Source organism: Silurus aristotelis, assembly GCF_946808225.1.
Source record: "Silurus aristotelis genome assembly, chromosome: 21".
NCBI lineage: Eukaryota > Metazoa > Chordata > Actinopteri > Siluriformes > Siluridae > Silurus > Silurus aristotelis.
The window spans coordinates 8,840,278-8,863,784 of NC_139594.1; the positions used below are offsets into that span (position 1 = coordinate 8,840,278).

The following is a 23,507-nucleotide window of genomic DNA, read 5'->3' on the forward strand; positions in this document are numbered from 1 at the left end:
AAATGTTATGTGCTGCTTCCATGGATATTGAAGGTTTGATGGACTGTGAAGTTCAATTTAAATGTATTTTGGGGCTCTATTTATTGTTGTATCTGTAATTAAACATTTACAAATGCTTATTTATTATTATAAATGCACATTTTAGTTAGTTCTCCAGAATTCATTTTTTACATTAGTCTGAACAGATCGAGAGTTTATTTGCTGTTTGTTTGATATTCTTTTTTCATTATTTCACACTGAAATTTGCATTCTGAATATGTGATTTACATTTTCATGTATATGTGAATATAAAGTCTTAAAGATTTGTGTGTGTCCTTTGCCTTACTATAATTTACTATATCAACAAAAATAGTGCTGTCATTGTAAAAATAGAGATACAAATTCAGTTCCATTATATCGAGATGTGTAAAATCTTCAAAAAAAGTGAAGTTTCAAACATAACATCTTCTGTAGTTATCTTAGACATATCTTGGACTCAGACATATTTTGCATAGAAACATTTTGCCATGCCAACAAATATCAGAAGATTCAAGAGATCTTCCTATATCTCCCTTTTTGACAACACCTCCGACCTCATAATAGTCATGTCAATAAATGATACTGAAAGAATTCAATCTGTTCATACATTATATAAGGACATCTATTTTCATGTCGCATTATTATATAATTGAATAGTAGGCTGTAAAATTTGCTTGGAATTTATTTAAACTCATTAAAACACAGTTAAGCTCATGACAGGAAAGTGACGTACACAGTTGCACTTTCCATCGTTGATATGAGAGTGCAGCTTTCCCCAATCATTCCCCATTACTGAAGAGCATTTCTGAAGAGCCTTAGCCAGACTAGATTTAACTGATTCAACTTTTTATGTAACACAAAACATGTTAGGCGAACAAGTAGAACTACAGCTAGACCATTTAAGACTTTTCCAGTTTAAGACTTCTGTTTCCTTCAGTCCCATTTGCTCCAACGAAATCCTTCAAGTGGGGAATGAGTGCTGGTTTGTTCGTTACTCTGGGAAAGGAAATAAAAGTAGTTAATTGCAGAGTTACCCGCTAGAAGCAAATTTATGTTTATAGTTTCCCAATTCAACAGGCGATAAAAAGAGTTGTGCTAACCTCCTGCATGGGTTAAAACTTTCACTCCTGTGAGGAACCTTTAGAGGATTTAGTGACCTGTACGATCTCGACATTTGTAAAACCCTTGCTCACTGCAGCACGGTTCCTAGTCCGGAGCTTGTTCAGTGCCATCTCTGCCATGCCTGCTCTTTCCTCAGCATCATCAAGCTCATGCACAGTCTTCCTGTACTTGGATAAGCTTGCATTTGCTTGCTCCTCCTGTCACCACACAAGATACATATCTTTTAAGAGCAGGAAGAAATGTAGGCTGTTTATCATTAATATAAACATACAATACATGTGCATTAAAGCTGAGACTAGAAATGCACGAAGGCACTCACAACTTCTTCTATCTGCCTTTTGTAAGACTTCAGCTTGTTTTGTAGTTTCTCGACAAGCTCCTGCATGCGCTGGTTAGTTTTCTGATCTTCTTCTGACTGGAAGATCAGCTCCTTGAGGCGTCGTTCGTTCTTACGCAGTGCTTTGACTGTCTCGACGTGCCGCTTCTGCTCACCATCCAGCTCACTGTCCAGCTCCTTGATCTGCATACAGTCAATAGAACATTGATAATGCTGTGTCAGTTATAGTATATAGGACAACTGAAATAATTAATCTGGATAGAGATGCCCAACAAGCACATATGATTATGATGTGCATCTCCATCCAGGTTTGTTCTTCGTTTGCTGTTATCTTTCTTTCGGCTTCTCCCATTAGGGGTCACCACAGCGGATCATCCGCATGTTTGATTTGGCACATGTTTTTACGCTGGATGCCCTTCTTAACGCAACCCTCCCCATTTATCCAGGCTTGGCACCGGCACTAAGAGTCAAGTCAAGTCAAGTCAAGTTTATTTGTATAGCGCTTTTCACAACAGACATTGTCTCAAAGCAGCTTTACAGAAAACAACAGTGAAGGTGAATGGTGTGCGTTTGTCCCTGATGAGCAGCCGTGGCGACAGTGGCAAGGAAAAACTCCCTTAGATGATATGAGGAAGAAACCTTGAGAGGAACCAGACTCAAAGGGGAACCCATCCTCATATGGGTGACATCAAAAGTTTGGTCATAAATCTTTCAACAATACAGAACAATTTGTGATCATCATAGATCCAGCATCAGCTTCTCCATGCCAGGGCCTTTAAACACTCGGCATCTACTTCTCCATGATCATCCATAGGTCCATAATCTTCACGAGGTGGGACGTGACTGGAGCTGGCCAAACCTCAGGATGCCTCGGGATGGGGAGAGAAAGAGAAGCAGTGGAGAGGAATTAGCGTAGCTGCTGTTTATGATATTAACAGCACAAGTTGATAATGTGCATGTGATCAGATGTTCTGGAGCACAAGGTTATGATGTGATGTGTGTGATGTGTGTTATGTGTAGGCTTTGCTAAAAAGAAATGTTTTTAATCTGCACTTAAACTGGGAGAGTGTATCTGAACCCCGAACACTGTCAGGAAGACTATTCCAGAGTTTAGGAGCTAAATGTGAAAATGCTCTACCGCCTTTAGTGGACTTTGCTATTCTAGGAACTACTAGAAGCCCAGAGTTTTGAGATCTCAGGGAGCGTGACGGATTGTAGCGTGTTAAGAGACTGGATAGATACATGAGAGCCAAACCATTTAGTGCTTTATAAGTGAGTAGCAGTAGTTTGTAGTCTATTCGAAACTTAATAGGAAGCCAATGTAGGGACGATAAGATTGGGGTTATATGATCGTATTTTCTTGACCTAGTAAGAACTCTTGCTGCGGCATTCTGAACTAACTGAAGCTTGTTTATTAATGATGCAGGACATCCACCTAGTAATGCATTACAGTAGTCTATTCTAGAGGTCATAAACGCATGGACGAGCTTCTCTGCATCAGATATAGATAACATATTTCTTAGCTTAGAAATATTTCTAAGGTGAAAGAAGGCTGTTTTTGTAACTTGATTGATGTGATTTTTGAAAGATAAGTTGCTGTCTAAAATAACTCCCAGGTCTTTTACCGTTGAACTAGTAGTTACAGAACAACCGTCTAAATGCAGACTGAGATGCTGGAGCTTCTGTGTACTATTTTTTGGGCCGATGAGCAAAATCTCCGTTTTATCAGAATTTAATAGCAGAAAGTTATGGGTCATCCAATCTCTTATTTCTTCAACACACTCAGTTATGCGAGCTAATTGAGCTGTATCGCCTGGTTTGGATGAAATATATAGCTGGGTATCATCAGCATAACAATGGAAGCTAATTCCATGCCTTCTAATAATATTTCCTAATGGAAGCATGTATATTGTAAAAAGCAGGGGTCCCAGAACTGACCCTTGTGGCACGCCATAATTTACTAGCATTATCCTGGATAGCTCTCCATTTAAATCTACGAAATGGTAACGATTGGACAGGTAGGATTTAAACCAGCTTAATGCCTGTCCCTGAATACCGATGTAATTCTGTAAGCGATCGAGGAGAAGATCATGATCTATAGTGTCGAACGCAGCACTAAGATCTAGTAAAACTAATAGGGAGATGTAGCCTTGGTCTGAAGCTAAAAACAGGTCATTAGTGATTTTAACTAGAGCAGTTTCTGTGCTATGATGGGGCCTAAAACCTGACTGAAACTCTTCAAAGATATTGTTCTCCTGCAAGTGGTTACATAACTGGGCAGCGACAATCTTTTCTAAAATCTTAGACATAAATGGGAGATTTGAAATTGGTCTGTAATTCGCTTGGATCCAGATTAGGTTTTTTAATGAGGGGCTTAATAACTGCTAACTTGAGGGATTTAGGGACATGACCTAACGATAGTGAGGAGTTAATAATATTGAGAAGAGGCTCACCAGCTGTATATAACACTTCCTTCAGTAGTTTAGTGGGAATTGGATCTAACTGACATGTTGTTGATTTAGCTTTCATAATAGCATCATACAGCTCTTCCTGTCCTATACATGTAAAACAGTGTAGTTGTGGGGTTGTAAGTACGATTGTGTCGGGAGATGCTGTCAGAGGTTGAACTGCCACAATTGTTTTTCTAATGTTATCTATTTTTTCAGTGAAGAAATTCATAAAGTCTTCACTACTAAACTGTGATGGAACACATTTTTCAGATCCCTGATTTGTTGTTAATTTAGCGACTGTACTGAAAAGGAACCTGGGGTTGTTTTTGTTATTTTCTATGAGTTTGCTCAGGTGTTTAGCTCTAGCAGCTTTTAGCGCCTGTCTGTAGCTAAGCATACTGTCTTTATACGCAATTCTAAATACCTCCAATTTAGTTTTCCTCCATTTTCTCTCCAGATTACGTGTTGTTCTCTTGAGGGCATGCGTATGACTATTATACCAAGGTGCAGGTGCTTGTTCTCGAACCTTTTTTAACCGGATGGGGGCAACAGTGTCTAAAGTGCTAGTGAGGATAAGGTCTATGTTGTTCGCCATCTCATCAAGATGATCAGCAGTTATGGGTTTAATGTGAAACTGAGATAAATCAGGCAGGTTATTTATGAATCTGTCCTTAGTGGTTGGAATAATAGTCCTACCAAGTCGATACCGTGGTGAAACACGGTTAATCTGCTCTACCGGTAGTGTGTACAGTAGGAGATAATGGTCTGTGATGTCATCACTCTGGGGTAAAATATCTATATCAGTGACGTCTGCTCCGTGGGATATTATTAAGTCTAGTGTGTGGTTAAAACGGTGGGTTGGTCTGGTGACGTTTTGTTAAACTCCAAAAGAGTTTAGTAAATCGACAAATGATAATCCTAGGGCATCGTTTGCATCATCTACATGAATATTAAAATCTCCTACAAGCAGCACTTTATCAAAGCTGATCAAGAGGTCTGAGAGAAAACAAGCAAACTCATGAAGAAAATCAGCGTAGGGCCCTGGGGGTCTGTACACGGTGACCAGAGCGAGTTTTCTGTGCATGTCTGAAAGTGCAATTTTAAGAACGAGCACTTCAAATGATTTAAAGCTGAATCCTAATCTCTGACTAACATTAAGAGAAGCACTATAAATGGTTCCTACACCCCCCCCCCCCACGACCAGTCTGACGGGGCTCATGCTTATAAACATATCCTGACGGTGTCGACTCGTTTAGACCCATATAATCACCTGGTTTAATCCAGGTCTCAGTGAGACAGAGTGCATCGAGAGTGCACTGGCTTGTGCAACCATAATGGCTGGGGTCAGTTCCCTGACCGGCGATCGAACCCAGGCCGCAGCGGTAAGAGCGCCGCATCCTAACCACTAGACCAATAATGACCTTTATTGTTCTATAAAGAGTTTCCACTAGATTTTGGAGCATTGATGTGTGATTTGCAATCATTCGGCTTCAAGAGCATTATTGAGATTAGAAACTGATGTTGGGTGAGGAGGTCTTGGGTGCAGTTTGTGTTCCAGTTCAAACCCAAAGGTGCTCATTGGAGTTGAGGTCAGGGCTCTGGGCAAAACACTTGAGTGCTTCCACTCCAACTTTAACACACTATGTCTTCATTGAGCTTTGTACACAGGAGAATTGTATAGAACAGTTTTGAGTTCCACTAATTGTAATGCTACAGCAAACAAAAGCAATTTATACACTTGTGTACTTTATATTTTGTGGCCACAGTTTACAGAAGAATCCCATTTGGTCATGTTTTGTTATAGTGTACATTTTGAGAGATAACAGTATTTGTGACTCACTTTGGCCTCCAGCTTTTGGATAGTACGTTTGCCAGCCTTCAGTGCAAGCTCCTCTGCCTCCTCCACTTTGAACTGCAGCTCTTTGATTGTCAGCTCGTTGTTCTTCTTTATCTTCTCCAGATGCATGCAGTGGTCCTGCTCCTGACGCAGTTCCTCAGCCATGCGAGTCGCCTGGGAAAGAGATAGAAAACCCATGAAAAATGTCTTTAATCACTGGTAATTGAATTAAAGCAGAATGTGTGTAGAAAGCAAGTGCCAGACTGACATCTGTGACTGCCTTCTTAGCTCTTTCATCAGCAGCACGGAACTCGCTAATCAGCTCTTCGTTCTCGTTGGAAAGGCGAGTCAGGTCTGCTTCCATTTTACGCTTCATGATATTAAAAGTCTGGTTCTGTGAAATGAGAGAAAAATATATTTCATATATAACAATTTTTAAGTGTTTGAATGCATTGCAGATCAGACATTTCTACTCTAACGTATGTGTTGTTATTTCACAAAATGCAATAAAAATACTAAATATTTCTTCGTGATGTGTTCTATACCTGCGCACTGAGCTCATTGTGGCGCTCAGTGACATCCACCAGCTCCTGCTCGAGGAGTTTCCTGGATCGCTCAGAAGCTTCCAGGCCACTGCGCACTTCCTCTATCTCTGTCTGCATTAAGCAGAGTCTGCGTTCTTGCAGGTTGTACTGCTCCCTCATCTCCTCGTGCACCCGTGCATCCTCATCCATCTGCATCTGCATATCCTACCAAGTGGACAGACAGTGCGGGAACATCTGATTAATCACAGGCACTGGAAGGCCATCACAGTGAGCAGGTTCAGTATAAATAATTCCTGAATGTACTTTCTTTGAGCAATTTATTAGAAACACGTGATAAAGTGTTAAAAAAGTTTCTAATGGGACAATTGTGATGCAGCAGTACAATGCATATAATCATGCATATACAGGCAAGTAACATAGATGCTTGATGTTCATATTAAGCATCAGCATGAGGAAACATTTTAATCAAGGTTATTTTGACCGTGTCATTGTGTTGTTGCCAGATGGTCTGGTTTGACTATTTCTGTAACTGCTGATCTCCTGGGATTTTTACACAGAACATTCTCTAGAATTTACTTGGAATAATGAATTGAAGAAAAAACATCTGGCAGTTCTGTGAACAGGAACACCTTGTTGAATAGAGATCAACACAGAATGGTGAGACTGTTTGAACAGCATGACCAAACCTGCCTTGTGTCACAGTCCAGGGTGTTGGAGGTTGTGTAATGGTGTGGGGAATGTTTTCCTGAAGCACGTTAGGCCTGTTAATACAAATGTTTCAAAACAAAAGTAATTTCAACTGGTATCATGAACATGACAAAGAGTTCACTGTTCTTCAGTGGCCTTCCCAGACACCAGATCTGAATCCAATAGAAGACCTTGGGGATAAGGCACTATGGGAGATTAACAGCATGAAAGGGCACCATACCATAAAGTGATTTAGGTTTTGTGATACTGAGGCCTTATTTTGAGAGCAAAGGGAGGCTCTACCCAGTATCAGCGTAGTATTCCTAATAAAGTGCTCAGTGAGTAAATGTTTCGATGTGTAACAATAAAATATCAGTTCATGTCGTCTGTCTAACACAGACATCATGAGTTAGAGTTGAATCAGACTGAGGTTGTGAGGTCCTTACTTTGATCTGCTGTTGCAGCCTTTTAAGGGTTTTGACTAGTTCACTGTTGTTTTTGTTAGCATGGTCCAGCTGGATCTCCATCTCATTTAGGTCAGACTCCATTTTCTTCTTCAGTCTCAAAGCCTCTGCGCGACCTTTAGCCTCTGCCTCCAGGCTAGCCTGCAGTGACTCCACTGCACGCTGGTGGTTTTTCCTAAAGACAGAAGAACTGGTTAATAGCTGAAAACAAAATATACTTCTTATCTTCTCTCTCAGAGCATAATCACTCAATCAAAAGTGCTACCTTGTGATTTCAAACTCTTCTTCTTTTTCATGAATTCTCCGATCAATGTCTGCCTTGACCTGAGCCAACTCCAGCTGGACTCGGACCACTTTACCCTCTTCAACCTTAATCAAAAGACAATGAGTGCACATACACATGGAAGGTGTTCCTAAAAGTTATCTTGGGTAAGATCACAGACATCATAGATAATACATCTAGATGTAGTTCAACACTTGTGTTGGTATACCTCCAGAGAGGCTTCTGCCTCCTCTAGAGCCAGCTGGAGCTCATCCCTCTCAACCTCCAACTTCTTTCTAGCTTTCTGCAGCTCATAAACACTTTTTCCACCTTCACCCAGCTGCTCTGTTAGATCTCGGATCTCATCTTAGAGGTCGAAGCAAATCAAATATTAGACTATCATGCTGAGTGCATGTACAATAATACTAATGAAATGAGTGCTTTATGAACAGCATTATGAACAACTCATTTGTAATGGTATCATCTATTTAATTCGAATTTGAGCAAAACAAAATGACTTTTTTAACCATATTGCCTTACCAGAGAGGGTCTTGTTGTCTTTCTTGACAGTTTCCAGGTGGTCCAGTGATTCCTCGTATACCGTCTTGAGCTTGTAGACCTCTGTCATGTAGGAGCGGCATTCCTTTTGGGAATTCTCTAGCTCTAGTTGTTGCTCTTCATACTTCTGGCTCCACTCTGCAATCATCTTGTCAAAGGTGCGCTGCTTTTTATCGAGTGCAGCTGCAGCAGCATTAGACTACAGTGAAGAAAAAAGCCATTATAACAGGTTAACAATCCCAAAGTCAAAATAAAACGATGAAGCAGCGATATTTAAACATATACATAGTCTAATGCTACTGTGGATGAGTAACGACCTTCTCTAGGTCGATTGTCAGATCCTCCACTTCTCCCTGAAGTCTTTGCTTGACCTTCTCGAGACTAGCTGCACGGGCCTGTGCTGCCTCAGCAGCTTCCTCTGCCTCCTGTAGCCGAACAGTCAGTTTACGTCTGTAAACCAAAACCTCCTCTTTAAAATTATTTTCCAAACTCAAGCACTCGAACAGCACTCGCCCCTTGTTTCTGGCATATTAATGATTAGATTGCTTACTTGGTCTCCTCAAGCTCTTCAGTTTTGTGGATAGCATCAGTCTCGTACTTGGTCCTCCAGGTAGTCACGTCAGAGTTAAGCTTGGAGATGAGGCGCTGCATTTCCGCTTTAACCTCTTGCTCCTCCTCAAGTTGCTCCTTCAGGAGGTCCAGGTCATGGCGAGTGTTAGCCAGGCCAATGAAAGCTGTACTCCGAGCCTGAAAAACGGGTGTGGCAAGGTTTAATTTCTCCTCACACTCCGCCTGTTTCTTAATGTTAAGAAATTAATTGATCCAGAGTTATAACTGAATCAATTTACCTTTGACTCTTCATCCACCTGTCTCTTTAACTCATCATTTTGAGTGGTCAGTGAAGCCTTGATGCGTGTGATCTGGTTCAGCTTACTTTGTGCCTCTCCCAGCTCACGGCTCAGGTCACTGTTCTCAGCTGATGGATTATCATCAAAATGAATCATGATAATAATCTCAGCTACATTCATGCAAGTGAGAACAGATAGTCTCTACCTGACAGTCGGATTTTGGCGGTGTTGACCTCCGTGTGGGACTTCTCTATCTCTACCAGTCTGGAATTAGCTTCTGCCAGGCTGTCCTCTAACTTTCGGACGTGGGCTTCTGTGTTCAGCTGCATGTTCATAAAACTTATTCAAGTCCTTATCAAATTATCAATATAGCAATAACCATGTAGGCCAATTTAAACAATTATTCATTATCTCTCACCTTGGCTTTTTGCACAGACTCCACAGTGCTATTTAGGTCATCAATCTCGGCTTTCATGACCTGCTTGTCCTTCTCAAGCTTGATGCGGACTCTTTGTAGATTCTCTATTTGCTCAGCCAGCTCAGCCATGGTATCTGAATGCTTTTTCCTCAGGGCTGAGGCAGTGGCTTCAGCCTGGAGAGCTGCTTCTTCTAACTCTCTACGGAGCTTCAGGAGCTCAGCTTCACGCTTCTTGTTCTGCTCAATCTGACCATGTACATGCACATATATTTTATGTTTACAAGTAGTATCAGCAACTTTATAAGTAGTATAACAGTGTATTCATTTATCTTTTACAGTTTATGTTTAATAAATAAATCCACCTAAGTTTCAGTAAAGCTAGTAAAGCTATTATAACAACATTAATATACAAATTATAAGAAATACTTTGGATTTTGTTGTTATTGGCAGAATGCCTAAAGAAGCAATACTGAAGTATTGCTTCTTTAGGCATTCTGCCAATAACAACAAAAGTTATATAACAGAAATATATGCATTTGCATATTTTAAAATGTTCCTTATTGCTGCTTGGTTTACAGACAATGTATAAAAATGTATAGCAATTTTATCTATAAAAAAAAAATATATATATATATATATATATATTATTTGCATATTAAAAATATATATATTACTGTAAATATAGGAGTCAGAAATTTTAGACATTCTATTATACATTGCATTTTCTGTTATATTTCTGAACCAACACTTTCTACTGGCTGATTGTTCATTATTCATGTAAATGTAAAATGAATTCTCACTTTTTTTATGTTTTTACTATGCAACATGTACTTCACCTACACATAAGCAAATTCAACTCAATTTCAGTTTTTATTTATTTTGCATTTTTAACATTTGAATTAAATACATAATAAACCATGAAGCAGACCTGTGCAACAGTGGCGCCCCCTGCTTCTTCTAATCGGTCTCCAAGTTCCTCAAGATCCCGGGCCAAATCTGCTCGCTGCTTTTCAATCTGAGAACAGAAGGTCCAGTTGAACTAGAAAACACACTCCAGGGAAATGCACTGAAGCTGGATGAATAGAGTGAAATACCTTCGCTCTGATTGCCCTCTCAGCCTCCAGGTCCTCTTCAAGCTCCTCAATGCGGGCCTGGAGGACGGGAAAATGCATTAGTGGAAAATAGCAGTCACTTGTTTTTTTTTTCTTGGAATATCTGACAGTAAAAATTGCTAAAATTATAGAAATTAGAAAAAAAACCTGATGCTCTTTGAGCTTCCTGTGCAGAGTGGAGCTGAGAGACTGCTCATCCTCTAGTTTGGCATTCACATGATTAATTTCCAAGTCCCTCCTGAAATGATAATTTACTGTTTAGAATAAACTCCTTGCAAATTACACTTTTTGTATATAAAAACTTCACATACTTTTTAACAACTTCCTCCAGGTCAATTTTGGCTCTTTCCATCTCATTGAGATTGTCAACAGTCATCTTCAAGTCAGCCTCTGCTTTGCGTCTTGCTTTTTCCACCTCTCCGCGTAGTTTCTTCTCCTGTTCCCAGTTGTCTTCCAGCTAAAAAAATAGGTTCCTTATTGTTACACTGCACGTGAGACAGTTATTTATGCCTCAGTGTTTTCTGTGCCTTCCAGCTCACCTCATGCATTTGAGTGGTGAGCTTGCTGTTGGTTTTGGTGAGGTGGTTCACTTTATCTTCTTCTGCCTGAAGGTCATCCAGAGTTTTCTAAAGATGGAAGGTACATCTGGACATGTAAATATGACAGCCAGTGTGAAAAAGTGTTGAATTATGAATGTGAAATGGGGCTAACCTGTTGCAGTTCCTCGATGGCCTTTCTTTCTTTTTGAAAACGAGCAATTGTGTCGTCTTTTTGATTTAGATCTGCTTCCAGAGTGCGCACTTTGATATCCAGGCCCTGGAATGTCAGAATTTATATTCAGTGTGTTTCTTTGTTTTACAAGTGTATCATATCTGTATGGCAAACACAGCAAATTGCTGGTTTTGCAATAGATTCGGAAAATGCACCCTTGGGCTTCACCTGTTTTTCTTTCTCTGACTTTGCCAGAGTCGATTCCAAGCCTTCCAGATCCCTCTTCAAGTCCATGAGCTCTGCCTCCAGCTTCCGCTTGTGAGCACTCAGTGCTGTTGCGGCGCTCTCCTCCTCCTCCAGCCTCTCTCTGAAATCCTGTATTTGTTCCTCCATGTTCATCTTCTGTTTCATCAGCTGGTTACAGCATTCCTCAGCATCTGCTATGGTGTCTTGTTCCTATCACATAAAATAAATAAATACATTTATATTGACATACCTACAGTATTAATTTCATACACATCTCCTCTGTCAAGATTCTTGACAGAGTAGAACCCCCCCAGACTTACAGCTGCTAGGGCTAAGGCCAAGTCACTCTTTTCTTTGGATAGAGTGACCAGCTTTTCATCCATCTCTTTGATCTTCTCAACCATTTCTGCTGTCTTTTCAAGTGCCACTCGCAACTCTTCCTCCTTGGCTTTCAATTCCTCCTCCTGACGAGCTACATGGAGCAAAGGCTTAACCTAAAACAAAAGCTAATTGTTAGTAAAATGGAACATCAAAAAAAATATCATCCTCTTTATAGAGTCAAATTACCTTTGTATAAAGTTTCCACCAGCCCCAGAATCGGAGTTGAAGGAATTTCCTGACGTTTCGCTGGATGGCAATAAGAGCAATCCTGAAAAGCAAAAAGACGTGTGATATGCGGCATTTTAAGTTTTATAAAAAGGTATATAAGGCAGAAAAAGAAGCTGTATTTGTCAATCTGACAGACCTTCTCTCAAGCATCTTCTTAAACTCAATTCTCATGAGCATGCCCCACAGACGGGCCTGCAACATAGTCATGATCTTAGCCAGACGTTCATCTCGCATGTCCTCAAGCTTAGCCAGGACTCCAGCACGGAAGAACACCTGTAATATAAAACATTTCTTACATTTTGCAGTAAATATATTGACTGTAAACATCTGACTAGATATGCTCATACCTTAGTGTGCCCTATCTTGTACTCCATATTATCTAAACCGATTGAACTTAAAATCAGCTCGGAGGCCTTTTTGTTGTCCACAAATCCCTTCGGAATGACGTTAGGGTTTAGAATGTAATACCTGTGGAAAAGTTTGACAATTAACAATGCACAAAAATGTTAATTCTTGACTCAAACCCAAACCTGAAATTAAGGGTGGGCAAACTGAAAAAAAAAATGTAATGATGTATTTATTAACTTTAATAAGAGTTAAGTTGGATTTAGATTCAATTCTTGGAACACTGGGAGCGAGACAGGAAGGGATACACCCTGAATGCAATACAAGTCCATTACAACATACCTTGTGCGCACACACACACACACACACACACACACACACACACACACACACACACTGGTCAAAATGTCCCCTTTTAGCTAAAATGTACAGTTAGCATGTCCAAAATGTAGTGGATATGTTTTAAAAATATATAAAGAAAGATATTTCTTCCTCAGGTGTCCTACACAGAGCCCTGACCTCAACTTTACTTAAGAGGAACTGGAACATTACAGCCACACAATCTATTGTAAAACTTTCTTAGAAGAGTGGAATCTGAAATGGGATGTTTAACAAACAGCCCAAATGATTGTAATAGTCAGTTAGTCAGCCACATAGTGGAAGTCTTCTAAATATTATAATTTGTACTGTATGAGAGTGAAATACCTTTGCTTGAATTCAGGGTACTGCAGTCTATTGGGAAAGCCTTTCCGGCAAATACGGATTCCCTCCAGGACACCGTTACAAGCCAGCTGGTGCAGGATTAACTTTGCATCACAAACACCTGGTCAAACACAATGGCTTACATAAGCACATTAAACCACATAATAATTTATATATTACACTGTGTGTGGTACATGTCATCAATTGACAAGGCTTTATCATGCCAAACCAAACTGTTAATAATTCCATGTTTTATATTTACCAGATTGTTTAAATTCATTGGGTACAATGCAGCGAACAAAATGGGGTGCCGTGCTTCGCAGGGTGCTCATCAGTTTGCTCAGCTGCTCCTTTTGTGGTGAAGGAAACCAAGCACAGTTAAAATACAGAAATTTTTTTTATTACAGATTTACTTTTCTAACAGGATAACTTCTTGTACCCTGTAGAAAGCAGATACAGTCATGAAGGAGGAACCCTTCTTTTGCTTTTTGGTTCCTGCAGCAGCTTCCTCTTCCTTAAATATTTGAGCTAGGAGGGACATGGATGACCTCTGGTATAGACTAACCACCGTTTCATTCAGTGGGTCCTTGTTCTTTTCCAACCAGCCTGAAATATTGTATCCCACCTACAAAATGTATTCAAGCCACAGGGTTTAGAACCTAAAGCTGACTTTGCAAAGAGGAATATATATTATTCAGAAGTAGACTTACAGTGCCGGCATAATGAATCAGTTCAAAGTGTGCTTCTGGACCTTTCTTAGCACATTTTGGTTTCAGGAAGTTAGCAGACTTGCCCAGATGATTGTCATACAAGGAAGCCTTGAAAGTGGCATCTGTGGCCTTGGGGAAAACACATTGCTCCTCGAGAATGGAAAAAATACCCATTGGCTGAAATAAAGAAGAAATTTTGCAAGAAAGTTAATGAACCTGGTAAATTTCATTATTAGTAATAGTAAGAGAATGTTCAGTAACCTTTTCCAGGAAATCAATACAGGCCTGCAGGTCGAGCCCAAAGTCGATAAAAACCCAGTCTATTCCCTCCTTCTTATATTCCTCCTGTTCCAGAACGAACATGTGGTGGTTGAAAAACTGTTGCAGCTTTTCATTTGTGAAGTTGATGCATAGCTGCTCGAAGCTGTTAAACTGGGAAAAACAAAAATACAGTGGAGAATTGAATTTCACTATACTGTAAAGCTCATGAAATAAATACAAAATGTTACCTCAAAGATTTCGAAGCCGGCAATATCAAGAACTCCGATGAAAAACTGGCGCTGCATCTTGGTGTCGAGTGTTTTGTTAATCCTGTACACCATCCACTTGAACATTCTGTCGTAGATGGCTTTAGCCAGAGCGCCAATGGAGTAGACACACTGGTCCTGGTTCTGACTTCTGGTCACAAACTCGTTCCCAACTTTAACACGAGGCCTGGTGATTCCTTTCTGCAGGTCTCCAGAGTTGATTCCCATGAGGTGGGCTACTTTGTCAGCCACTACATATAGATCATTATAATGTTTACTTTACAGCTCGTACTTTATCAGCTATAGTTTAGCTCAATGGCACATACTCACCCTCAGTGGTGTCAACATCAGCCTGTTCCTCTCTTGGTTTTTGCTTGAATTTCATGTTACCGAAGTGCATTATGCCTGCAGTTAGTTTGTAGATGCTAGTTTTTTCCTCAGCAGTAAAGCCAAGAACATCAAAAGCAGTCTATCAAGAAAAAAGGAACTAATCATAGTTAGCACACATGTATTGATCTTAATGTGTTTCAAAGGAAAGGCTGTTACAGGTTTATTTACATCAGTCAGGATCAGTTCTTCACCATCATCCATGTTATCCACCTGCGTGACTCCCTGGCAGATCCAAACATATTGCTTTGGATCAGGTGCCAAAAGGAGATCCTCTGAAAAGCAAAAACAGATATGTAAATGAATAAAAAGTTAGTCAGTGACACACTTATATTTCTGTTGTTTACTTTGAAAATAAAAATACAGACTGCAAGCTTTAATAAACTAATGATTCTCCAGAAACAAATAAGCAGCCAATACCTATAGTTACTAGACAAATACATATATTCAGGAATGCACCATGGATAGGTTGTTAATTCATATAGCATATAGGTATTTGGAGGTCAAATCAGGGTCAGGATTGTGAGGTGGCAATGATAAACACTGTGCCACTGTGCCGCCTCATAACCTATATCGCCAAAAGTATGTGGAAACCTGATCGTCATACACATATATAGTAATATTTTTCAAAGTGCTATCACAAATCATAATGCACAGTCTTGGATACAATGTCAATTATATTATAGCATTACAATTTCCTTTGACAGGATTTTAAAACTGCTCCAGCATGCAAATGCCCCTGTGTACCAACTAAGCTCCATGTACGATTGAAAGGATGAACTCGAGCATAATGAACTCAACCTGACCTCAACCCTGTTGAACAACTTTGGGATGAATCGATGAAATGATCAAAAATCCCCACTGTGAAAAAACCTTTCCAGAATGTGAGAGTTCAATATAATAGCAAAGAGAGGAAGATTTTAGAATGGGATGTTCTACAAATGTTGTTTATGCTTATGACACTCAAATATTCACATTCGTTTGGCTGTATAGTATTAGTTTTAATTTAATTTAAATGAGCTTTATTACTTTAAATTAAATTTAATAGCTTGCATTTACAGCTTATAATAAAGTATGCCAGAGTGCAGTCAAATCAACAGAAATTATGCACTATGTAATTACTTACAAAACAAAATACGGTTGAGTTAATGAGCATGTGACAAATTAACAAACAAATTAATAACACACCCAGCAGTTCTGGTTTTCTCCCTGACAGAAGTTGGTAAAATATGTGATAGCTGCGTTCCGCTGCTTGCTGAGAGATGACACGGGATTTCTCTAAAAGATCTTCAAGAAACATTTTGTTAAAACACGATATTAGCTAAAATTGTATGAAGTGTTGAGGACATTCTGAACACTTACAGCTCTCAATGTCTGCACCAGCCAGCTTAGCTGTTGGTCCAAAGTGAATACGGATAAATTTTCCCTGAAAAAGAATTATTAATCATAATGAAATGCAATTTTTGGTGTAGTTTTTATAGACCATTTTGTGTTCTTTGGATCTGGAATGATTCTAAAATATTCCTCACAAAACGCGAGGAGTTGTTGTTCCTAATGGTTTTGGCATTGCCAAAAGCCTCCAAGACCGGGTTAGCCTGGATGATTTGATCCTCCAGGGAGCCCTGTGAGCGGACGTTTTCACCATCAGTATCAAACTCAGTCATTATTCACATGTACTAAATGCAAGCAAGGAGTATTGTTTTACTCTTCAGAACATCAATCTCATTTGCTTGCCTTGGAATCTGGAGCTGGCTTCCCACCAGCGGCACCCACGTTGGCAAAGTACTGGATGACCTTTTTTGTGTTCTCAGTCTTGCCAGCCCCGGATTCTCCACTACGAGCAGTAAAAGGAGGAGTAAACATTTTTTATGGGTTTATCAGTCTCCTAGTACATACACCACCTTATTAAAGTTTCTGAGAAATGTATCTGTGATATAAAAAAAAATGACTAATACTTACGTGATAAGCAATGACTGGTTTTCTTGCTCTAAAATCAGAGATGCCAAAAAAACTATTTAGATTTACCATAAAAACACATGGATAAAAAGCAGGGTTGTTTTTCCCACTCACCCATCATCATGTCATGGTATGCATTATCAGAGATGGAGAAAAGGTGAGGAGGAACTTCATTGCGTTTCTTCCCCTTATACATTTGAGCAACTTTTGCTCCGTAAATTGGAAGCCATTTGTACGGGTTCACAGTTACACAGAAGAGCCCAGAGTAGGTCTGCACAATGCAAGAGTTTACATTCATTATTTTAAACGGTTTAACTGTTTGGTTTTGCTTATAGGACAATGTTTAATGATATGTTGGCTTACATAGATCCTCATATAGATGTAACGTGAACGAAGGTTTTCCAACACACTGGCTTCATTCAGGAAGGTCAAATTAGCCATGTCGCTAGCCTGATAAAACTTTGGTGGGTTCATTTGTTGTATATCGTCCTTCCTTAGAGAAAGTGTCTAAAGACAAAGAAACAAAATTTTGCATAAAACAAAGTAGAGCTTCCATTTAAGATGCATGTTAGTACTAAAATTCATTATGCTCTTAATGAAATGATGCTTAATAAGAGCACAAGTGACTCATACTTTGTTCTTGGATGTCTTGACGGTGACTTTGTCATCGTCCTCGCCCTGAATCTCTCCTGCAATGAAGCCTTCTTTATCATCCCTCACCCAGCATGACTTCTTAATGTCATAGGACTTGCTAATGGCCTCCAGCTTTTCTTTTTCCGAGGGAGCCAGGAACGGCATGGGATCCACATCGTCCCCACATTCACCTTTGTAGGCACCTGGCATGGTTGCTCAGTTCCTCTACACCCACACCAGTCGTTCAGATGGAATACCTCTCACACAGCAGAAGAGATACAGAATGAATAAAATATGCACAGGAATTCATAAATTGGGACATATTTGTACAAAGAAGGTACCATGTGGGGGAAATGCATGAAAAAACACAGCTGTTTACATGTTTACTTACCAGAGCACGGTACAGTGGGGAGCAGTTTCTGATGTGACAGGCTGGTCTGGAGAAGCTCTTATATATGATGTGTGGGAGTTCCTGATATGGCCATAACTATTATAAAAGCCATTACCAACTGAATAAAGCTGTCCTGTCTTGGGAGCATCAGTTGATTGCTTTGACTTGAGGGAAAACATACCTTGACCTTCTAGGGTATTGGGAAAAAAACAATGCTATATGTGTTTTTTCCAGTAGAGTCATAGGGCATTAATAAATAACAATACACAATAAACTGCAGATAGATTTGGACATTTATTTTATTTAATAATTTTTAAAGTTAATATTAACTTATAACTTTGGAATTTTTATTATATTAATAGACAAATCATAGTCAATAAACGCAAATCTGGTTAGTCTGTTATTATTGATTTATTTACCTAATAATGTACTTTTTTTTGCAACTTTATGAGTCACAACATGTACATACACGTGTTTATCCGGGTATTAAAGTAATTTCGAATAATTATTGAATCTACTTTAATGGTCAAAAGGTTTAAAAGTTGTTTCATCTTGTCATGGATGGTCAGTTACGATACTGTGCAGCTGTCAGTTAAAGTCACACAGAAATATTTGCCTTTGATATCATGCTTGTAATGTCAGGATGTTAGATTAATCCCAGACAATCGAGTAAAATGCAGCTGAACGATCGACTCTGAGCATGTGTGGACATAAGTGGGGTCATTAAGTATGGTAACACAAAGCTGTGAACACACACACTGATCTCTGGATACACTAAAGACATTCTTGATGAGCATTTTCATTTGGCAACAAATTGTGCTACGGTTATATTTGACTTCTTAATATAAGCATAAGCATAGAGTCTGATCTCAACTGGGACGAGACCCAGCTGCCAGCTGCCGAGTGCTGACTGAGATGAATATACAAGGCAAGCGATTAGAGACGTCCACTGAAGGAGCTAAAGCCTGTATATATCATTACCAGCTTATCAGCAGGGAATAGGCTTGTTGTGGAGTTTTCCATATTTTTTGTTGTTGTTGTTGTTCCATAGCAATCAAAACAACCAGATATCTTTCAATAGTGAATGAGGTTTGGGTTTAACTAAATGGGTTTGCATAAAAATGTATAGTGAAATTCTTTTTATCACACTCATTCTACAACAATATATATATTGAATATATCATTAGATACTTGTCTAAAGAATTAATGTAAATAATCTCACAGTTGGATACGAGGAGTTCAGACATATTAAGATCTTCAATTAAATAAAATATTAAGAAGAAGTTAAAGAGAATTATTCTTTACATCTTTATTAAGCACTTATTGCACTTCTTGGATCATCCATGCATGTTTTTGGGAGCTGGAAGGAAACCGGAGACCTTAAAGGAAACCTATGCAAAAACATGTCAATTGGTGGAATGGCACTGAATTATGTAAAATTTGTTGTGTTATTTATAATTTGTCTGATTAATAAGGGTTTGAAAATCCTTGCCTGCTTAAGACCCTACAATCCATCACGATCCTTGAGATCCCAAAACTCTGGACTTCTAGAAGTTTCTAGAATAGCAAAGTCCACTAAAGGCAGTAGAACATTCTTACATTTAGGTCCTAAACTTTGGAATAGTCTTCCTGATAGTGTTTAGGGCTCAGACACCCTCTCCCAGTTTAAGTGCAGAATAAAGACGTATGTTATTAGCGAGTCCTACACATATCACATATCTGCTCCAGAACATCTGATCAAATGCACATTATCAACTTGTGCTTGTTAATATTATGATCAGCAGTTACGCCAATTCCTCTACACTGCTTCTCTCTCTTTACCCATCCCGAGGTTGCGCCAACTCCAGTTGTGTCCCACCTCATGAAGATCATGGATTTTTAAAGAAGTAGACCCTGCAAACATAGAATTTGGACATTGGACCTCTTTGATTGTTTAAAGGCTCTGGCATTAAGGAGTTGGTGTTGGATCTATGATGGTCTCAGACGTTGAGCTATTTTATGAGTTGCTCAAAAGCTTCTGGTTCCATAACGCCATTTGACTGTATAAGACTGTAGAAAGGACATTAATCATAAATCACACACTATGATGCTAATGTTACACACACTCCCTGGTGTTTTGTATTGCTTTAAGATTTATAATCACCCTCTTAATATCACCTAAATGAGGATGGGTTCCCCTTTTGAGTCTGGTTCCTTTTAAGGTTTCTTCCTCATACCATCTAAGGGAGTTGTTCCTTGCCCCAGTCACTCATCAGAGATAAATATACATCATTCTCTATAATTCTTAAATTCTGTAAAGCTGCTTTGAGACAATGTCCATTGCAAAAAGCGCTATAGAAATAAACTTGACTTGACCTGAGTGTCATTTAAGGAAAAAAAGGATGTGGACCCCTTTGAAAAAGATTTTTTGAAAAATTTTACACAAGCTTTTTTCTCAGGTTTTTGTCAATCATATAATCTGTGATATAAATGAAAACCTCAGATTAATATTGTAGAGTTATTGTAGAGTCATATTTACTAACGTATTGCAATTGTGCCAACGCTTAGAAGTACATAGTTCATTGTTCACAGTTCATAGATTTTACTTCCAGGAGGAGGCGTAGTCGAGCCATGAAAGCATTTTTATTTAAAACCTTGAAGTCTATTTCAGTTTCTCTGTTCTGTTTATATAGGTCTGTTTAAAATATTCATGATAAACTCTGTGCTTGTGTGAAATGGAATTCAGAAAAGACAAAAATATTTCCTTTAAAATCCATGTCTTAAAAGCTAACACAAGTAATCCATTTAAAAAGGAAGAGAAATAAAAACCCTTTAAGGTGGTAAATGATTGCGTTTTTATTAGGCCTACTTCAGCTCGCAGTAGTTCATCCTGTAGTGACTCATGACGGGGTGTTTGCCAAATGAAGCATTAAAATGATACAATCCTCAAGATTCACTCTGGATATAAATGCAGCACTGCTGATGTAAATAAAAGCAGTTTTACTCTAATAGTGGCTTTTAACACTACATTAAGCACAGCATATGGGTGGGTAGTCTATATTTGTAAGAAATATTCAATATGTTGTTCAGTACTCGAGCTGGAGCAATGCAAGTGATCTAACGTCAATTAATTTATGTTTAAAATTATGCTCGATTTAAATCAAACCAAAAGGCTACATAAATAACATTTTATAGTCGTTGCGTTTATTTTACTTTGTTTCCAGGCATGCAGCATCCGGATCTTAATCCAAATCTAACACTATCTAGGAGTATTTCCTAAAGGTTTGCAGATAAGATGGCAAAGCACATCATAATAAATCCCAACTCAGTGAAAGTGTTAGGGTTAACATTTTATTATCTCTGCAGAAAGACATAGTTTGTATTGATATGGAAAAAGGGTCCTGCATGCAGTTCACCCCAGCCTACACAAAGGGCTTGGCATTCACAGCTTATTATAAGAACTCACATTTTTGAACACAGATTTTTTATTCAGTAAGCTCCTTGGAGTCACTTTCTGTGCTTTGATGTGTTGGTGATGATGATGGTAAAAAACAGTATGTGTTTCCCAGCGTATCCTTTTTATCATTTTCACTCAATATAAAAATTATAACGAGATTTTTTTTTTTGGCTTTAACTATTTATCAGTTATGGGGACAGGGATAAAATATAAAGTTAGTTCTTATCGCTCTAAATCCATCTATGATTTTTTTTGTATTTTTTTTTTGCATTAGCATTTTTCATTATTTTACGCTAATTGCAACTCTGTGTATTAATTGAAAATAAAAAAGTGTAGACATATTACATCCAGTTGACTCTTTATTGATTAGTATAATAAGTTAGACAGGTTTATAAAAAGCATTCACATATAAATTGTGCTTCCAAATGCTGTATGCAAAAAAAAGGGTTTTGAGTTTAAACGTTTGTCACCAGAATATTGAAGTGTAAATAATAAAGCTTGGTCACCTTTCTGACCTATTAAATCAGTATGAAGTAAAAGGCTAAAAATAATAAAGAGACAAAAGAGTAGCAATAAAAGTTAACAATCCAACCTCCAGTTAGGTCTTTAACGATTTAAATGGTGATTAAATGTATTACCATTTTCAAATGTTTTCACAAAATATTGAAGTTTAAATTAAATAATGAACTTGAGCTCAAAGTGCTGACTTTCAGCTTTAATCTAAGTGTATTTACATACAAATATAGTGAACAGTAAAGCATGTTTTAAGGAACCCAAAGAAATATACAGTTGACTGCTCAGCTGTTCCATAGTGAGGAATGTGTTAATCCCTCATTATTTCAAATTACTAAATATTTTTTATAAATACACGATCTACGTTAATTTTTTTTTAAGTGTGGCATTTGCATTTGAATCTGTTACTGCTAACTCCAAATATGATGTTGAAAGAGCTCGGGAAATCAAAAGGCCCTGAAGACCACAGAAAACAACTGTAGTGGTTGACCCAAGGATTCTTTTCTTGTAGAATAAGAACCCCTTAATAACAGTTAGCCAGATAAGGAACATCCTTTAGGGTTTACTTGTATCTGTGACAGTCAACAATCAAGCGAAGACTTCACCAGGGTAAATACAAAGGCTTTTTACAAGATGTCAACCACTGGCAAGCCCCCGAGACAGATTTCAAAAATCTACCTTGAATGAAGCAGCATTCAGTAGACAGATGAGGCAAAGATCAATGTGTAGCAAAACAATGGGAAGGGAAGAGCGTGGTGAAGATAGAAACTGCTTGTGATCTGAACCATACTGTCTTATCTTACCGTGTGTGGGCGTGTATGGCTGCTGGTTACCTTGTATTTATTGATGATGTGACTGCTGACAAAAGCAGCAGAATGAATTGTACAGGGAAACATTATCTGTCCAGATTCAGCCAACTGCTTCAAAACTCATTGGAAAGCATTCAGAGTGCAGATAGACAATGACCTGAAGTGTACACTGAAAGCAATCCAAGACTTTTTTAAGGCGAATAAGTGAAATGCTCTGCATTGGCCAGCACCAATCAATCAATGACTTAAATCCATTTGAGCTGCAGTTTATTTGCTGAAGGCAAAAGAGAAGGCAAAACACCCCAAGAACAAGCTGTATGCAGCTACATTAAAGACCTGACGGAGCATTATCAAACTCAGCAACGATGATGTCTGAGAGGACTTTAGGCAGTTAAAATGATTTGCAGTCAATTATTAAAATTTACTATGGTCTTTATGATTATTGTGGTTCATACTTCTGATCCCTTAAAAAGGTTAGCCACATATTAATAGTGCAGTAATTCCTATACTTTGGCATAACTATCCTTACATTTTTATTCATAAATAAAATCTGTTCATTGTTCAAGCCAACTTGGTTTTCCATATCAATCTCTCCACGTTGAAGGCAAATTGTGTAATGCTACAGAACACAAGGACATCCTAACCAATTCGGTGTACAACTTTGTGGTGAAAACACCACATGAAGGCATCATGGTCAGAGGTGCACATATTTTTGGACACGTCGTGTATCCTGTTAATAGCTTAATATCATTCGCTTGGTTTGCTCTGAAGGAAATGACCCTGTTTTCTCTTTTGTAAAGTGCACTACACAGTCGAGGGTTTAAAACAAAGACTATGTAGTGCACTACACGTCCATTAGGGCGCCATTTTGGAT

General features: G+C 38.6%; 1 protein-coding gene across 1 annotated transcript; it reads right to left on the reverse strand.

Moving 5' to 3' along the window:
* Nucleotides 1-680: 680 nt before the first annotated feature.
* On the reverse strand, nt 681-23,339 carry LOC310716817 (myosin-16-like). Its single transcript, XM_083524270.1, has 42 exons — nt 17,485-23,339; nt 17,215-17,358; nt 16,966-17,122; nt 16,855-16,882; nt 16,630-16,729; nt 16,425-16,517; nt 16,258-16,321; nt 16,084-16,182; nt 15,067-15,170; nt 14,839-14,977; nt 14,491-14,759; nt 14,243-14,413; nt 13,982-14,158; nt 13,711-13,896; nt 13,534-13,621; nt 13,275-13,392; nt 12,572-12,692; nt 12,361-12,497; nt 12,183-12,264; nt 11,936-12,109; nt 11,598-11,825; nt 11,370-11,474; nt 11,198-11,284; nt 10,970-11,115; nt 10,806-10,896; nt 10,641-10,697; nt 10,475-10,561; nt 9,547-9,792; nt 9,334-9,451; nt 9,129-9,256; nt 8,831-9,027; nt 8,598-8,730; nt 8,263-8,479; nt 7,952-8,088; nt 7,726-7,829; nt 7,443-7,635; nt 6,310-6,513; nt 6,033-6,158; nt 5,768-5,938; nt 1,460-1,660; nt 1,119-1,337; nt 681-1,014 (listed from the first exon to the last, which is right to left on the reverse strand). The coding sequence occupies exons 1-41, from the start codon at nt 17,692-17,694 to the stop codon at nt 1,140-1,142; spliced, it is 5,835 nt and encodes a 1,944-aa protein (XP_083380396.1). The 5' UTR covers nt 17,695-23,339; the 3' UTR covers nt 681-1,014; nt 1,119-1,139.
* Between the last annotated feature and the right edge of the window lie 168 nt (nt 23,340-23,507).

Bases quoted from the DNA above. Each gene is read 5' to 3' on its own strand.
- LOC310716817 (XM_083524270.1), bottom strand. From the start codon at position 17,694: ATGCCAGGTGCCTACAAAGGTGAATGTGGGGACGATGTGGATCCCATG. The intron at 12,498-12,571 runs GTATGAGCATAT...TTTATATTACAG, and splicing joins ACAAGATAGGGCACACTAAG to GTGTTCTTCCGTGCTGGAGT. The intron at 10,562-10,640 runs GTATTTCACTCT...TTCTGTTCTCAG, and splicing joins AGAGGGCAATCAGAGCGAAG to ATTGAAAAGCAGCGAGCAGA.